The sequence below is a fragment of the Gambusia affinis genome, linkage group LG17 (assembly GCF_019740435.1).
Source record: "Gambusia affinis linkage group LG17, SWU_Gaff_1.0, whole genome shotgun sequence".
In the NCBI taxonomy this organism is placed as follows: Eukaryota; Metazoa; Chordata; class Actinopteri; order Cyprinodontiformes; family Poeciliidae; genus Gambusia; species Gambusia affinis.
In genome coordinates this window covers 15,872,997-15,890,010 of record NC_057884.1, presented here as the reverse complement: position 1 = coordinate 15,890,010, position 17,014 = coordinate 15,872,997, and the positions used below count along the sequence as shown (strand labels likewise).

Below are 17,014 nucleotides of genomic sequence, written 5' to 3'. Positions count from 1 at the left end.
GCTGCTTTTTGTATAATAAATATTTTTTAGTTCAGTTTATGTTCACGTTTATATTTTTGTTACTTATCCTCATTCAGTTGTTTAAGGTTTTTATGTTGTGCTTCCTTGTTCAAGTTTGTGGTTACTTTACATCCTGTTTCAGTTGGCAGTGCCTCTTTTCTTGCATACGAGAGTAAATTTAATTCCTGTTCCTTTTCTCACACACACCTATTTCCGGCTAATCTATTCCGCAGAATAAATAAAACGCTCTAAATATATTTTTACCCAATTTCATTTTAGGGTTTTCCAAATAGTATTGCCTTATTTACTCAGATTCAGCTAGTCAAGTACTTCATCTGTTATAATAAATCTTGTGGACATGGATTTGTGGTTGATATGGATTTATCGTTGATTTTGAACTGATTTAAACTGCACTAAACCAAATCCCAATGGCAGCTATTTTGACCTAGTCTTTTTTTATGCTAAATTAGAAACACTGACCTTAACCAAGGCAAGTAAGGTCAGGGTTTATGTTGGTGGCTTAGTCGGTGTTCTAAGTTTATTTAAATTATTATAAAGATAAGAGTAAGACAACGAAGACCGTTGTCTGCTGAGCTTCTGAAAGCTTCTGAAAGCTTCTTTTTAATAGAAATCAACAGAGATCTCTCTTGAAAGACCTCACAAGTTAATATTTTAAATTTCCAAACCACTGCAAAATCCACTTGAGAAAAATGACACTGCAGTAGACCACGGGTTCAGAAAATACAATGCCAAAGACAACTGATAAAGGGAAGGAAAGATCTATGTAAGACTTAAGTGCCCCTTGTGTAAATGTGATCTCTACAGTAGATCACATTTTACACTTCCTCTTTCTCCATTACTACAGACTTATGCTGAAAACTTCTGCTCTCACAAGGAAGACTGCTGTTGTCGACAATAATGATGAGAAAACATCTGAACAGAAATTGATGTCATCATAGATTGATAAAGACGTAGATTTATTGATGGAAATAAGAGAGCACTGCTCCTCAGCTTCCTTAAAAGGGTGGTGATATTTATGCAGCTGACGCTCTGTGGGGTTTCACAACCAACAGCAACCAAGAACTTGGTTTGGTGTCGACTGACGACTACACCAGTCCACTTCTGATCAGGTTAGTGGTTAAAGCTTGTGAAGTTCTCTCTTTCGTGTGTGATTTTGGTCAGTGCAGGATGTCTGATGAAGTTTGTTGTTTCCTCATATTTGTCTTTTTTTCTTATTTCTATTTTTCTTTGACAGCATGGGTCAAGTAGTATAAGTTTACACGTAGACTAATGTTGTTTGTGATGTGTTTATAAAATGTACGTGTGAAATGTTAGATTATGAACTTTTAGCCTTGAGAAAGCAAATCTTTTACCACATCCTGTTCTGAGTCAGTTTTACAATTCATGCTAAGGAAAGAACACGCTGAATCTTTTGCTGAAAAAAAAAGAAAATACAGCAGCAATCTTCTGTGACATTTTATGCTTTTGCATAAAATGTTCAAATATAATACATGTGGGATAGAGGTTGGGGCAGAATTGAATGATGTACATAGTTTGTCATTGGTTTGTTGGATGATCTGACAAAATACATGGATTACCAAAACAGTATTGTTGGAATTAAAATAAATATATTTGAGATTGCAATCAAACCATTTATTTCCTCTCGTGGTAGATATTCGGTTAAGTCCGGTTGTTGTCTAGGTAAAGTTGGCCGCCTGTGAAGATGACAATGCTGCTTTTAGTGTCTTGTCTAATCCAAAGCAAATAAGTCAGAATTTTGACCCAGTCTTTAGGTAAAAATATCCAACAACAGTCTAAGTTCGCTTGAACGACAACCATGCAACAGTAATTTTCTTCTTGTCCAGAACAAAATTTTAACAAAGGAAAACTGTACATCAGTTTTATTGTATTCAACTGGAAGGGGTGTTTTCAAATTGCCTTTCAAAAAGAGAAAGCAGAACTGAAGCAAAGATCATACAGTTAAAATATTAATGTACCAAATATTGTCTACTATAATCTTCATCAGAGAGTTATTGTATTCATAACTGAAATTAAAATAAATACGCGGTTTCTTCTATAGTCTCAGCTTTGGAAAAGAACCAGAACCAACAAAAAAGTTTAGCTGGTTTAAAGGAAGCTATTTAATCTGCAAGGTAATAAATGTAAGTTGATACATCGAGAGAATAAAGGAAATAATATGTATTTTAGTGTATTCAAATAAGTTCAACCGTAATTGAGAGACAGGCAATATATTGGTGAAAACATGAAAATATATTTCCATTTTAGATGACTCTGAAAATTTAAAATGTTAACTTTTGAGGACAATGCCAAATGCCGGAGCTCTTAGAGTTACAGTTAGTTTGAATAAAATTGTTTCAATTTAAGTAAAACGTCTGATAAGTTAAATGTCTATATGTGAATTTACTTCATACTGAGGTAAATAAACCTATTCATTAAACAAGCCACATTTACAGACTAATCTGGAGCCATTAAGAGTCTCCCCTCCCTCATCAACTCCTCCCACAGCTACAGTCACTTTGCCTCTTCGTATGTGTGGACGCAGCACACAAGCAATTTCCCATAAATGGCATCATTATATTTAACTGTCTCTTGTGTACACTGAACCTAAAGGCAGTGCCTATTATGTGCGCCCATCTCCATTTATGATAGCCTGCAGCTCTGGAATGTAAGCACCTTGACCTGCACACATTTCTCTGCAGGTTAGTCCATCCACAAAGACTCTTATTTTAGATTATATGTTACTGAAACATCGAGATATAACCTGCATTTAGATACAACACATATACTACGAAGTAGGTGGTAGGTGGAGCTGTGAACTTGCAGCCAAGTCCAGCAAAAGAATATAATTATACAGCATCCTGTTGTAGCAACCCGACCAGCACATATAAAACACAGGCAGGAAGCCATAATGATAGAGTAGGGCTGTCAGAATCAATGACACCTTTGATGCTTGGGTTTGCACGTTGCTGGTTTTCACAACCTAGACTAGACATTTTGAAACTAAATATATTAAGCTGCTCTGACTTATAGTCTTTGATTCATCCTAAGGTTGTTCTGTCAGATTGAGATCAAGACTCTTTCCTAGTTAAGTTTCAATTTTAATACACTTTAGACATAGACTTAATTACTTAGGCCTCTGGCTTGCTCCATGTCACCATGCAGGGAGGATGGTGTCTGTCTTCAGTATTGAAATAGCAGAGGAAGTGTAGGGGGACATGGCACATGCACGTCTCCAGTCCAACACTTATTGAATTATATTTACAGTATCTTCTCTTCAAAAGAACATGAGATTATAGAAATATGTGGAAATGAACAATATTTCAATTTGCAAGAGCAAATCTCAAGTTAATCAGAACACTGTCAAACCTATGATAACCAGTTTAATTTCTTTTTTATTAACAGGGGAAACTTTACACTAAAAAGATGAAATGGTGTTCCATGAAGAGAGGACTTGTCTTCTGCATTTTGAGTGGTTTATTGCTGTGTCTTCACAATGGATGGTGGGAAGCAAACACCTACAATTACTGGAAAAACGCTGCAAACGTGACCATCCTGGTATGGAAGTGGCCATTTGGACGCTCGTACAGTCTAAAGGGAAATGTGTGCTTGGATCTGTACAAAATACCAAACTGTACACTGGTGGATCAGCGCTCCTTTTTCCCCTCAGCCCATGTTGTTGTGTTCCACAACAGAGAACTGATACAAGGAAGCCAGCAGCTTCCGACCGAACTCCCACGTCCCCAAGGCCAGAGATGGGCCTGGATGTCACTGGAGTCTCCTGCTCACAACGGAAACTTGAAGAAGTTCGCAAATATCTTCAACATGACCATTTCCTACAGGAGAGACGCTGATGTGACCTTACCCTTTGGTGAACTGTTACCTTTGGAGGCTGAAAGTAACCAGGTAGAGGACAGCCATATGAATAAGACCTCTTTGGTCTGCTGGGTGGTCAGCAACTACAGGAACCACCACAAAAGAACCCAAGTTTACAAAGAGCTCAGTGCCACGGTTCCTGTGAAAGTTTATGGGCGTTGGAATAAAATGCCTCTCTCCTCTGAAGACCTCTTACCCACAATCTCTCGTTGCTACTTTTACTTGGCTTTTGAGAACTCTCTGGCAAAAGATTATGTGACTGAGAAGCTGTGGCGGAATGCTTACAAAGGAGGGGCTGTACCTGTTGTACTAGGACCCCCAATAAGTGACTACAAAGCTGTGGCTCCAGAACATTCTTTTATCCATGTCGATGAGTTTTCATCAGTACAAGAACTGGGAAAGTATCTTCAAAGACTTGCAGAGGACAGGAAGCGATATGAGGAATATTTTAACTGGAAAAAACACTGGAAGGTGAAAGTGTATGCAGACTGGAGGGAAAGGCTGTGCAAGATATGTTTACAGTACAACAGTTTACCTCAGCACAAAGTTTATTCAAATCTAGAGGCTTGGGAGAAAGTTCATAACACTTAATTATGAGACCGTGAGGCTGTCTTTGATGTGTTTACAACATATGTTGCTTTCAAGTTTGCATTTATCTGAAGATGGTAAAATGAAATATGAGAAGATTATGAGTAAAAACTGCAATAGCATATATTTAAAAACTTTGAACTTTGCATTATCAGAGCTGAAATGATTAATCCAGTTAATCAAGATGAATTGATCTTCAAAATAATCATCAACTAATTTTGCTATTAATTGTTAACTGGAGTATACAGACTCAAAAATGCCATTTGCTAGAAAAACAGCAGTTAACTAAAAAATATATGTATTGCTGTGTCTACATTTTGCATTAAAGATAAAAAATAACCTTTGTCTGAAAATACATTTTTCCGAGAACTGTCGTGGTTTTAGCTTTGCTTGGTTGAAACTCTACAAAAAATACCAAAAAAATAATAATAGTCTCCTGTTAAGTACCTTTGTCTATCTAATTATTAATCAGTTAATCCAAAACCTAATCAACAGTTTACCCCTACACTATATTGATGTGAACTCAGGGAGAAAGAATTCCTCCTTGGGAACCAAGAAGAGTCAAATTGCTGATACTTGCCAAAACCCAACTAAAGTATGTCTAAATTAGTCTCACTTCAGTCTGTGTTATGTGGAGAAAAAGAAAAAAACAATTCAGAAATATTGACAAGATTTTACACAAAAAGGTTAAGATAAGGTGAGGTGTGGAGCTGAAAAACACCAAGTTAAAAATAAGTTTCTCTTTTCTGATTCTTCAGTGAACTCACTAAAGGAGCTGCCATGCAAGACTTGATCATAAACATCTAAGACTTTGATGTGATGGAAACCAGCTAAGAAAGAGGAAATACTACCAAATTTGGATGTTCTGCATATGAAAGACTGAACCTGTGCAGCTGCAGACAATAATAAGAGTAATCAAGTAAATGGGGATTTTAAAACAAGCAAAACAGTACAGCAAGAATCTGGAGAAAGCTGCTGTAACAGCATTTTGGCTAAATCATAGATTCCTTCTGTTTAGCTGAAGTAGACAGGGGACTGGGGAGGCTTTGTGTGTCAAAGGTCAAAATTAAAACCTTATTTAATCATTTGTCTCACAGTTTATAGGGTGTCGTTAGTGGTTTGGCAAAGTTACTGTAGTTGCTCAGTGTCAGACTGAAACAACTGTCTATTTCACAGAGCAAGGCAGCATTTACCTAATACACATTAGTAGAGACACACAAAACATGTCTGTCATCATCAAAAGTTATATTACAACACCGTCATCATCAAATGTCATGATTATCATCGTGATCCAGGAGCCTGACTCTGTCACAAGAGCCATAAAATCTCAGATGATCAACCCATGATTTTTTTATTTATTTATTTTTTGGCCAAAGCTGAAGCAGTGATCCTATGAAAAAAAAGGATTACTTTATAATAAAATGAAAATGAAAAATTCTATTTGATGGAAAATCCAAAACAGGTTAAAAAGCTTAGACTTTCAGAAGTAAATTTATATTTTGTAAATTACTCATTATTACTTTTCTTTCATTTTAATTTGCAAAAATAACTTAGCTCAATTATAAAAGTTTGGAGGTGTTGCCTATGATGTGACTTCATGTATTTTTTGTGTCTACTGGTACAAACAGAATTGAACTGCCAGAATCGTGTGACAGAGATAACATGAGATACTTGTGATCTGATCACATTGCAGCTTCTCCTGTTAAATATATAGAACCGAGAAAAAAAGAGACGAGTGTCTGTGTTACTTAGTTTACCGTACTTGCTGAGCTTACAGCTAAAACTTTCAACGCTTTTCACAAGTAAAGACATTAAAATCATAAGCAATAATAGTGGAGGTTACATCCTTGGGTTGCTTACTCATGCAAGCAGCAGAAGCTGCTATGGCCTACATCCTGCAGCTACGTTTCATCTTATATTTACAAAATAAAGTATCTATGTTCATATTAAACCTTTAAAGTTGAATATGTTAATTTGTTTAATATGTAATTCATTGAACTAGCAATAAAACCATTAAAGCTCTAGTCATGCTATAACTTTACTAACTATTGTAGTAGTTTCACTCATTTTGATTTTCGTCCTAAATGAGTTCAAATTACAGTATGCTAAATAAAAACATATTAATTTCTTCAAGAATAAGTTATACTGACACCAAAGAGGTGCCAGGAAAGAAAGCAGAAACTGCAACTTTACAAAGGCAAACCACACCCAAGATAGACCAGCATCTATTTTTTTTTATTTTTTCTCCCCACCAGGGGTTCTTTTTGTGGGCTCTAGTGTCCCTTATATGACAGTAGGCTGACAGGAAAGGGGGAAGAAGACGGGGGAAGACATGCGGCAAATGTCGCCGGGTCCGGGAATCGAACCCACAACGGCCACGTCGAGGACTCAAGGCCTCCAAATGTGGGTTGCGCTATGCCCTACACCACGCCCCGACCAGCATCTATTTTTAAACTCTTAAGCTGGTCTGGGCCTTACTCAACCTGATTAGAATAAATGATGTGAAACCCTAAAGAATTACGCCACTGTCATAAACATGAGAGTAAATCTAAATTATAAAACAGAACATTTGCTCACACAAAGTAGAAGTCACTTAACCAACTAAACATTCGCAGTGACAACACCAAAGTGATGAAGCCTTTAACAGTAAGTACAACTGTAAAAAGAGACTTTAAAACTTCTTCAGAGTTCTGCATAAAAGTACCACTGATGGAGAATGAACCCATCGTAGACTGCTTTGTTTTGAATGCAGCTGGCATGAAAAGGGGCACAGCAGCTAAGTTTAACCACCAGAATCAGAGGGCTTCAAAAGTGTTTATGTTCATACAGCTATAATCTGATTAATAAAATTAAGCATTCATTAATTATTTAAATTAGCTGTTAATTAACTCAAATAAATGAAAAGCAAATGTATAGATAACTGAATAAAAAAATATTGATAAATATTTATTAAATTTTCAAAACACATATGCTTTTTCATATTATTCCCCATCCTTATTTCATAATTTAAACTCACTATAAACTTACTTTTCAGGTAATATTGTCTTTAGCTGCCAGATTTTATTTGCTATTTTTGACAAGCTACAGCAATAGTTTATGACACATTGCTGAAAGAAAAAAATTGTGCATGTTAAATCTTTGGCATCACAGTTATGACTGTAGTACAAGTGCAGATTTCCCAAGTCTGTTTTTACCTTAAGAAAAACATTTACTGTTGCATTTATAAAAGCACAGCTCATAACTAAGTGGATTTTGCAATTAATTTAATTTTGCCACATCTTAAGAAAGCACAGCTTTGGAATAAATTGTAATTATTCTGTTGCATTACAGATACTTCCTCTTAAGCTACTTAAAATTAAGTTTGTGCAAAAGAAAAAAAAAAAGAAAAAAAAAATTCATGTTACCAACAGCTTTCAGTTTCCGATAAAGTATTGCACAAATATGTAATACCCTTTTCAGCCTCATAACTTGACCTTGGTATCAGAAAAAATATCTATGGATGCATGTCATTCAAAAAATAAATTAAAAAAAAAGCACACCACAGTTCAAAATCTTTACCAATTGGAATCCACGCCAAAAAACCAAGACCAGTCTTTAAAACTCATTTAAGCATCACCCCAAACTTACTTCCATGCAAGTATGTAGGAAGTTGCTTGAAATTTCACTTCACCCTCCCTCCCCCTGTTTTAATATGTATTAAAGGATTTTTTTTTTTAAGTAACAAAACGAAACAGCTTTTTGATATGAGAAAAGATTTACTGGAAGTAAAAGACAATTCATTGCATGTTCAAACATAAAAAAATAAAATAAAAACAGCAGCTTGACTTTTAGGCACATGTAAATTTCTTGGGAGGCGTTTTCAGATGATTATCTCGCTGCCGCAATATATTAGAATTCTTTGTTGATTTTAGTAATTTCACATTAAACAGCTAACAGCTAGAGTGAACGTTACAAATGCACTGATGTCAGATCTTCAGGTCAACACGAAACAAAGGGAAATAAGATTCAAAGCAAATCAGACTTTACTTTGGCATGGTCATAATTTAACAGCACTTAAGGACTTGATGCACATGGTTCAAGTAAAGAACATTTTCTTTAAATGTTTCAGCTGAAGTACAACAGAAAACCCAGCAATTTAACTTGAACTGGATGTCAAACCACAACGTACAGAACTCTAAAAATCACAAAGAAGTTACAATAAGAAACTTGTTTAAAAAAAAAAAAATTAGCAGCCAATACTGATGAACACTTTCCCATTTTCACTTCTAAAATCTTCTTGGTTTTAAATTACAATGCAAGCAACCATAAACCCATTTGTTATGGCAATAGTGATGATTACAAGTTTGTGCAAATAAAAAAAAAAATCTAAGTTTAATGTTACCAACAGCTTTCAGTTTCCGATAAAAGTATTGCACAAATAGACGTGACTGAATAATTTGTGGTCAAGCCTACTCTGGGGTTCAGCAGTATTAAAAGTCTAACCTTATAACTTTACCTCCATATCAGAAAACAAAGTACAAATCTGCAAAACACTGAACGTTTAAAATATCCACAAGGAAAGAAAAGAAAGGCACCGATTTCATTAGGGCTTATTGTCTTTTTCATTTTTTTTTTCATTTTTTTTTTGCAGTCAAAAAGAAACAGCCCTCTCCTACTTGATATTTGCCTTGTTTCACATCAGGTCAACTGGAATCAGATCCCATTTTCAGCTCAGGTTGGGTGTAGATGGATGCTTGAGGAAAAACTGTAGTCTGGTTGGGAGACTACCCACCAGTTTAACCAGTCAGGTGACCAACCAGTCCAGGGTGCAGAGCATGTTTCAGAACATCCGGTCGGTGAAGTGGGGGCATGTAGAGAGTTGGAGGAGGTGTTCCGGTGTAGCTGGAGGATGGGTAGGCTTGGCCTTGGATGGGGGTAGGGGCCACGTTCAACGGTGAAGGGCTCTGCTCATAGTACTGGCCTTCACACTCCTCGTCCAGCGGCAGGGCCAGACGCTTCCCCTTCTGTCTTCGATTGCAGAACCAAACACGCACCACCTGCCACAGCAAACAATCAATATACAACCTGCCAACTCCAGAAAACGCAAATTAAAAGATTACTGACATTTTTATACACTTACATCTCTTTCAAGGCCCAGATCATCTGAGATTTGAGTTATTTCTTGAGTGTTGGGCTTGGGACATTTGATAAAGTAGGCCTCTAACGCAGACCGCACCGCTCCCTCCAGACTGGTCCTCCGCTTTCTCTTTCTGGTGTCGACAAACACTCGCTCAATCTTGTACATCTGAAAAAAATAAAAAAAATAAATAAAAATAAGACTGCTGGTCCATGTACTGGAAAAATTAAAACCTGTAAGATTTTTACTCCAACTAGCTTTCGCCATTTCAGGAGTGCCCAAGTCCAGTCCTTTTTTGATACATCCCTTCACAAATGCACCTTAAACAAAATAGGACAGCAGCTCTCCAAGACAGGACTTCGACTGGAAACCTATGCAGCCTACTTCAGCATTCATGTGATCACTAACCAGATGGTCTTCCCACTAGGTGGCGCATCACAAGAGCAGATGGCTTTGATTCATGTTTGCTCAGCAGGACATTTAACTACTGTAGGCCTGGAAAGACCAGCTCCATCAAGCCATGGATGCAGCTTTTGTTTTCTTGCAAACTAGTTGGCAGATGTTGCAAGCTTTACTTACCTCCTGAGGATTTTCCGAAGTTTCTGCCTCATCCAGCCATCTCTGCAGAAGGGGCTTCAGCTTGCACATGTTCTTGAAGCTCAGCTGCAGAGCCTCAAAGCGGCAAATGGTTGTCTGGCTGAACATTTTGCCTAAGTTGACAAAGACAAATTTAGCTTTTTTCTGGGAAGGTTTTGCGTTTCTAGAGCCGTTGGAACATTGACCAAGACATGAAGTTTGTCAGTCTCCAAAAACTCAGCATTCAGATTTGACAGAATTGTTCAAAGATAAACATGCATCATACAGTAATCAAATTCTGGAGAAAAACAAATCATGAAAGCCTACCATAAAGGTTACCAAGAGCTAGGCCAACATCTGCCTGAGTGAACCCCAAAGTAATCCGTTTGTGTTTCAACTCTTTGGCAAATTGCTCCAGCTCTTCAGTGGTGAGGGTCTCCTGAAAACAGGAATATTTTTAGATTGCATTGGTCTGAGTAAACCTTTATTTTGGATGTTAAATTAAAAAGAGAGTTACGGCGCATCTTAACTTACCTCTTCAGAGTCGCTGCAACCCCCACTTGACGATCCGCTGCTCCGCGTGTTGGGAGCCGTGTTCTGTGCCTGGGGCTCTGAAGGAACCTGGTTTGCGTTTACGCTGAAAAACGCATTCCCCTGGATCCCATTGCTTGGCGGTGAAGGGGACATTGACGGGGATGATGTCGAGGACGCTGGGGGGTTTTGGTTATTGCTTCCTGGTTGGGTGATGTGAGTGATCCCGGGCCAGAAGGAGGGGTTCCAAGTCGGTGGGTAGAAGACTCCATGGGCCATGCTTGTGGAAGGTGCAGTAATCGGATACTGTTGAACCTTCATTTCGGTCGGATAATCATATCCAGTGTCCTTCTCAGTCTTGATCTCGGGTAATCTGATTTGTTCTCGAGTCTCGGCTATCGGGGGACTCAGGTTTGCTGGCTGGGTGGCCGCAATCACACCGGGTACCTGGCCAGTGTACTCGGGTGCAGCGAAGGGATACCAATGCTTTGGCTGCCCAAAGTCCCCAGCCTGCAGATCGGATCCTCTGTAGTCACCGGCGACGTGTGGAAACGGGAGAAACGTCTGGGTGGGTGCGGGCGTGATGCCTCCGTAGGCTGCCTTGCTGTAAAACAGACTCGGGTCGGGTAAAACCCCATGAGGAAGCTGAAAACACGAAGAGTTGCCCGTGCCTTCCTGACCCAAAACCTGAGTGTTGCAAGCGCCAGCCCGGCTGAAGTCATAAGGTCGACTTTGGATCTCCGGGGTCTGCGACCTGTCAGACATCTTCCTGCGAGTGTAAAATCTTGCTTACAAGTAACTCTCAAATTATAAAAATAATTTTCAAAAAGTTAGAAATAGCTCGAAAGAAAGCTACCCATCTGATTTAATGTAAAAAGAAAAATCTAAGACGACAGAAACAATTTAAGAAGGCATCAGTTTCCTGAACGATACCACTGTCGTCACTATTTGGCCTCCTCCATTAGACCCCTCTTCACAACCACCTCTCAGCTGAAATGTTCATTCCTTGCGGTGGCTCCACAGGTTTTCCTCACCAGAGCTGCGTGAGCTGGAGATCGGCCTATCTGTGCGCCCATTGGCTGGTGTAGACAATTACGCACAGCTGATGGCAAATTCGTGAATGACCTTGATTCTTCCGCAGAGAAGTGGGCGTGTCTTTTGATACAACTTTGGGTTTCATTTTTCACAGAATCTACGCAAATTTTGCAAAACTGAAGCAAGTCGAAGATGTACTCAGGTGAAACATAATTGATGCAGTCGAAAACAGGGGGGAAATAAGCGTAGCTATTTACAATGCTAAGTAGACACGGGTCACCTCCACTATAAATACATACTGTAACACCATACTGTTCTCCTCATTAATGAATTATAAAGCTACATTTGTTTAAATTATGCTTTCTTAAGGAGATGGCTTTGATATTATAATACTTGTGAAAATACTTCGTTTTGCTCTGCATTAATCCATTATAAAAGATAACCCTCCGGGCCTAATCTGGAACGGTTATCAACATGTTAACTTGATTACTCGGGACATATTTAATTAGAAGCAAACAGTGGCACATTTTGGTGACAGTGTAAGTAGGATATTAACATTCAAAGCTGTTGCCCATGAACACATTTCACTCATCGTCAACCTCCCGAAATAATGGCCTAAGACCTATATTTGCCTAAAATTATTTTTTGGGGAAAAAAGAAGAATAAATTACGTAGGCCATTAATTTAGGAGGATGTTGTTTTGTTAAGCTTGTTTTAAACTGGATGCATAATTTTTATGCATGTATTTTAAGAAAACTGTTGTAGGAATAATGCATTTAAAATTGCAATAACTATTGGTCTCATGTTTGAAGGCTTAATATTTCCCTTAAACTACAGGCGATATTTTAGTCGTTGTGTTGGTAATGTGGTAGGCCAATGGATGGGTTGTTCATTCAGGTGAGGTCTTGTTCACCTTGGATCGGTGCTCAGTCAGGGGCCTGGATGGCCGGACCATCGCTGCAGATGGTGCTCCCCCCAGCGCGAGTCATTGGCCGCAGATTGCGGCAGGAAGACGCACTGCGGGGGAGGAGAGGGAGTGCCATTGTGCTTCGTGGCTCCGGGGCACCCCGTGGATTTCAGATCCCGAGTTGCGATGGTCGACCATTAGCTCCTTTTCACATTAGAACAATAAGTCTCAACCCTTTGATTCCACCCCACACCGATCACCTCTCTAGCTCTTTCTCTCTCACGCACACACCCTCTTGTCATCTGAAACAAACTCCAGCCAGCAGTTTCGCCCTGGTTCTGAACGCGGTATCAGTGTTATTTGGCCTAAAGGTCCAAAACTGGTCTGAGAACCAAGCTGTCTTCAGGAGCAATAACCCCACTGTCCGGAATGTCTCCTGGTGACAGTAAGTGAGTCTGGGCCTGGACATGCGTCAAGGTCCAGACATTTCACTGGGGCTTTTAAAGAAGTGATGTGTGGCTGTGGAATGTGAAAGTCCAAATGAAACAGTGCTAACAAATAAAAAAAAAAAATAAAAAAACTTAAACATTTCTACACCCCCTAAATGAAGCTCTTTGCACACGAATAGCTTTCTATGTCAGACTAATCCAAAGCAGTGCATCATGTTGAAGGTGAAGGAAGATGAGACAGCGTTAAAAAAAATCTTAGGTACAGATTCACACTCTGTAGAATTACCCTTTGCTTGAGTTACAGTTCTATTTGGGTTTGTGTCTACCAGAGTTGCTGTATTTTTTTGTTTCTATTTTTATTTTTACCATTTTATGGTTTACTTTGCAAAATAGCATGAGCTTAGGCAGAAACATATTTGAACTTAGGTATGGTCTTTGACTAGGCCATTCCACTACAATATTGTGGTTTGGTTTGAGCCACCACATAATTTAATTCAACTTAATTCAATTAAAAAATATAGTTTCTTAATCCCAAAGAAAAATGAAATGTCATCATAACTACTATATAATTACCTTCAGATCTTGGTAGAAGTCTGTCTGTACGGAGACACTTTCTGAATGAAACTCTTATGATTTTCATGACATGTTAACCACACAACCTCTGGGCAGCATAGACAATATTTCACAGCTACAAATCTTTAATGACACTATCAGTGTTTGGTAATCACTGCTAATCCACCTCATTTGCTTTTGCTACTGGTCTTTAGACGTCTCTCCCATTCTGATCAATGCAAGAGACAGTTTGAAATTTTTTCTTCTCTGTCTGCTTTTTGGTCCTTGTGTCTTTATTTTCAACTCCTTATTTTAGACATTTGGAATTTTATAGTTAAGACTGCCCTGCTGGAATATGGTGCAGCCTCAAGGAGGTTTCCTTCTACAGCTGTCCTAATGTTGGCTCAAAATCATCTCCTTTCAATTCTCCTCAGCTACATGAAAATTCATGAAGTTATTTTAGATCTTGCATGTTTGGGTGGGAGAGAAACTGGTTAACGGATTTGGTTGGTGCACAGAGACCAAAAGGATTGTTGAAATTCAACAACATGAAAACCTTTTTCTTCAAGGTTGATAGTAAGACAGTGTCAAAGGCAGATTTGAGTCTGCAGATTTTAAAATGGGGTGCAGGCCATGGATAACAATCATAAACTCAGTGGAAAGGTTTCAATCAAAACATATTTATATGAACGTTAAAATAGATGTTGACAGATTCTCTCCATCCACTCCGGGTTTGAGCCAGGAATGGGTACAATTTTAGGTCTTTAAATATGTAAAGACATGTTTCAAAAGAGTGCAGCTGTAACTGGAGCAAAAGGTTCTTCCTCAAAGGGTTTACACATTTTGGGACGAATACAAACGTCTGTCACATTTACAGGTCTTATTTGCAAACCAATTTTAAAAAGCATGCAAAATGTTTTCTTTTTCCCCCGATCTCATATATCTGCAGCATTCAATTAGCGACATGCTGGATTTCCTGATACAAGTTTACATTGAGAATCAGTGCTCATGACTAGAGATCCTCTGTAAGACCACAACCACAGAGTCAATGGCTTAAAAGACATCAAACTCCATCCTTACAAGCATTGTCCTGGCCCATGGACTTGGGAGGATAATTGTCATGCAAAAGGCAAACGGCAAGAGAGATAGCCGACTTCAGGCTGGGTTTGAGAGGGAGAGAAAGGGGGTCTACAGAGTACTCATCTCAGGCGGTCCAAAAGAGGGGGGAAGGGGACCAACTGCTGAATAGCTCGGTACAGTGAGGTGGGGAGGGTGAGTATTTAGCCAGAAACCCCCACTGATGTCTCAGATCTTGTGTTTAAATGTGTGTTTTAGGTGACCTCGGCTTACAGGACTGATCCAGGCCATAGCAGAAAGGGGAAAGTGAGTGATGAAAAGGAAGCATGGTGCCAAGACATGTATTGATCTAGTTCATCTCCTACTCCCTTTTTATCGAGTTACCAAGTGTGATGACCTCCCTGTGCTGCAGATAAACCTCATCCCTGAGCATTTTATGAATTTTGAGATTCAGTTGTGCCTTTTTGATAAGACTGCCGCTGTAAAATTTGGAATACACATTTCCCCAACTCTTACCAACTAGGGAAACCTGTCTAAAGGTTCCTATAAGTTTCTTGTATTATTGCAGGATCAAGAGGATGTTCAACTCTTTCTCATTTTGTTTGAGAAAAAGTTTTTGTTTTAAATTTCACCAATATGATACCTCAAGCAAACAGGAAGTTTGATTTAACTTTACTTCACTTGGTTACCTTCACGCTATTCATCTTATGCAATGCTCTTTACTGATACTTAATTGGCGCTTCTATGGGCCCACATGATTTAAGATGTCTTGTTTCTGGACATTATTTCAAAAGTAATGATTACCAACAGTTTACCAATTTAGGTGAAGATTACCCAAAAAGCACATAAAAAAAACTACATTTTTTGTCATTCTTGCAGTTCCAGGTAGCAAATACAGGAATTGTGACAAAGATTCCAGCTTTCATTTTGTTCCTGATCTGATAAAATACCAACACTTGGATTCCTGTCCCTCCTGTTGAGCAGCACAGTCATCCCCCACAAACAGGCCTGACGGCTTTTTGATTTTCCTCCCTAACGATCCTCCTGCCTTTGACACCCACCTTCACATGCCCTCCACCTCCACCCCACCCAGGTTTTCATGGAGGGCCAGTGGGCCGCCTTCCTTCTACTGTCCACCAGCACAAAGGCTTTAAATGGCCCTTGGCATGTGTCTCAATGGGGAAGGGAGACCGACCCATCCCCTCCCCATCAACATACAACTTCACAATAAAATTAAATAACAGAGGAGTTTGTAGGGTCTCTTTTTTTAATATGTTGCTTCCACACTTGTCTCTAAGTGCTATCACTTATGCAGTAACGGTGAGACAAAAACTGCAGAATTTGACACAGAATGAAATGCAAGATAAATCTGTGTTGGAAGCTTTCGGTTTATTTTTTATTTATTTTTTCATTCAGTGTCTGATAATGTAGAAAATAGTTTTTGAAAATGGCTTTCTTTGTTGTAGTTCTCTAACAGTGAGGGTTGAAGATTATTTTTTCCCTCCTTCCCAGCCGTGGGAAGAAGAGTAAATATATCCACACACTAACCCTGTTGGAAGTTGTGAAATATATTTATTCAAAAGGGAAACGGAATGTAATAGATTTTCAATTAGAAATTTCTAGAAACTCTTCTTACCTCAAAAGAGACACTCAAAGTATAAAGGTTTAGATATTTGATTTTTATAGGAATATCAGTGCCAGTAAATGTGGCATTTGCATGACTTCATCAAAAATAAACAGGCTGTAATTTTATAAATCTCTGATTGTGAGATTATACAAATGTAATAAAACATTACTTTCTACAAATTTATACTAGTTATGGAAACAACTAGAGTAACACATTTTAAGGCAATCAAACTGCACAGTTAACATGTTTATATTAAAACTGGGATTATATATATATATATATATATATATATATATATATATATATATATATCTGTTATTTGTTGCATCTTTTACCCATGTTTTTCTACAAGTACTTAAATGGAAGGTTACTCCATGTTTTGCAAGCATTTCAGATTAAACTCAGTTTTCAGTTATTTGTGCTCATTTTAAAATATTGAGTAAAATAATGAGGGAAGAAATAGTACAGAAAAAAGGACAGAAAGAAAAGAAATGAATGAAAAAAGGAAGGTACATGAAAGTATAAGTACATATATGAGCAAGAAAAAAATTAAATATAGGAGGATGGGATGAAAAGAAGGAAAGAAAGAATAAATATATTTTTCCCATACTTATCCAGACCTGGAAAACATTGACACCACATTCCAAACTTTTCCAGACTGT

General features: G+C 38.3%; 2 protein-coding genes across 2 annotated transcripts; one reads left to right on the top strand and one right to left on the bottom strand.

Moving 5' to 3' along the window:
• The first annotated feature begins 880 nt into the window (after window positions 1-880).
• LOC122819241 (fucosyltransferase 7 (alpha (1,3) fucosyltransferase)) lies at window positions 881-4,752 on the top strand. The gene is made up of 2 exons (XM_044095806.1): window positions 881-1,130; window positions 3,424-4,752. The coding sequence occupies exon 2, from the start codon at window positions 3,445-3,447 to the stop codon at window positions 4,483-4,485; it is 1,041 nt and encodes a 346-aa protein (XP_043951741.1). The 5' UTR covers window positions 881-1,130; window positions 3,424-3,444; the 3' UTR covers window positions 4,486-4,752.
• A 3,734-nt stretch (window positions 4,753-8,486) lies between these two features.
• pou5f3 (POU domain, class 5, transcription factor 3) lies at window positions 8,487-14,462 on the bottom strand. The gene is made up of 5 exons (XM_044095805.1): window positions 10,709-14,462; window positions 10,502-10,613; window positions 10,178-10,308; window positions 9,602-9,766; window positions 8,487-9,518 (listed from the first exon to the last, which is right to left on the bottom strand). The coding sequence occupies exons 1-5, from the start codon at window positions 11,468-11,470 to the stop codon at window positions 9,258-9,260; spliced, it is 1,431 nt and encodes a 476-aa protein (XP_043951740.1). The 5' UTR covers window positions 11,471-14,462; the 3' UTR covers window positions 8,487-9,257.
• Window positions 14,463-17,014: the final 2,552 nt, after the last annotated feature.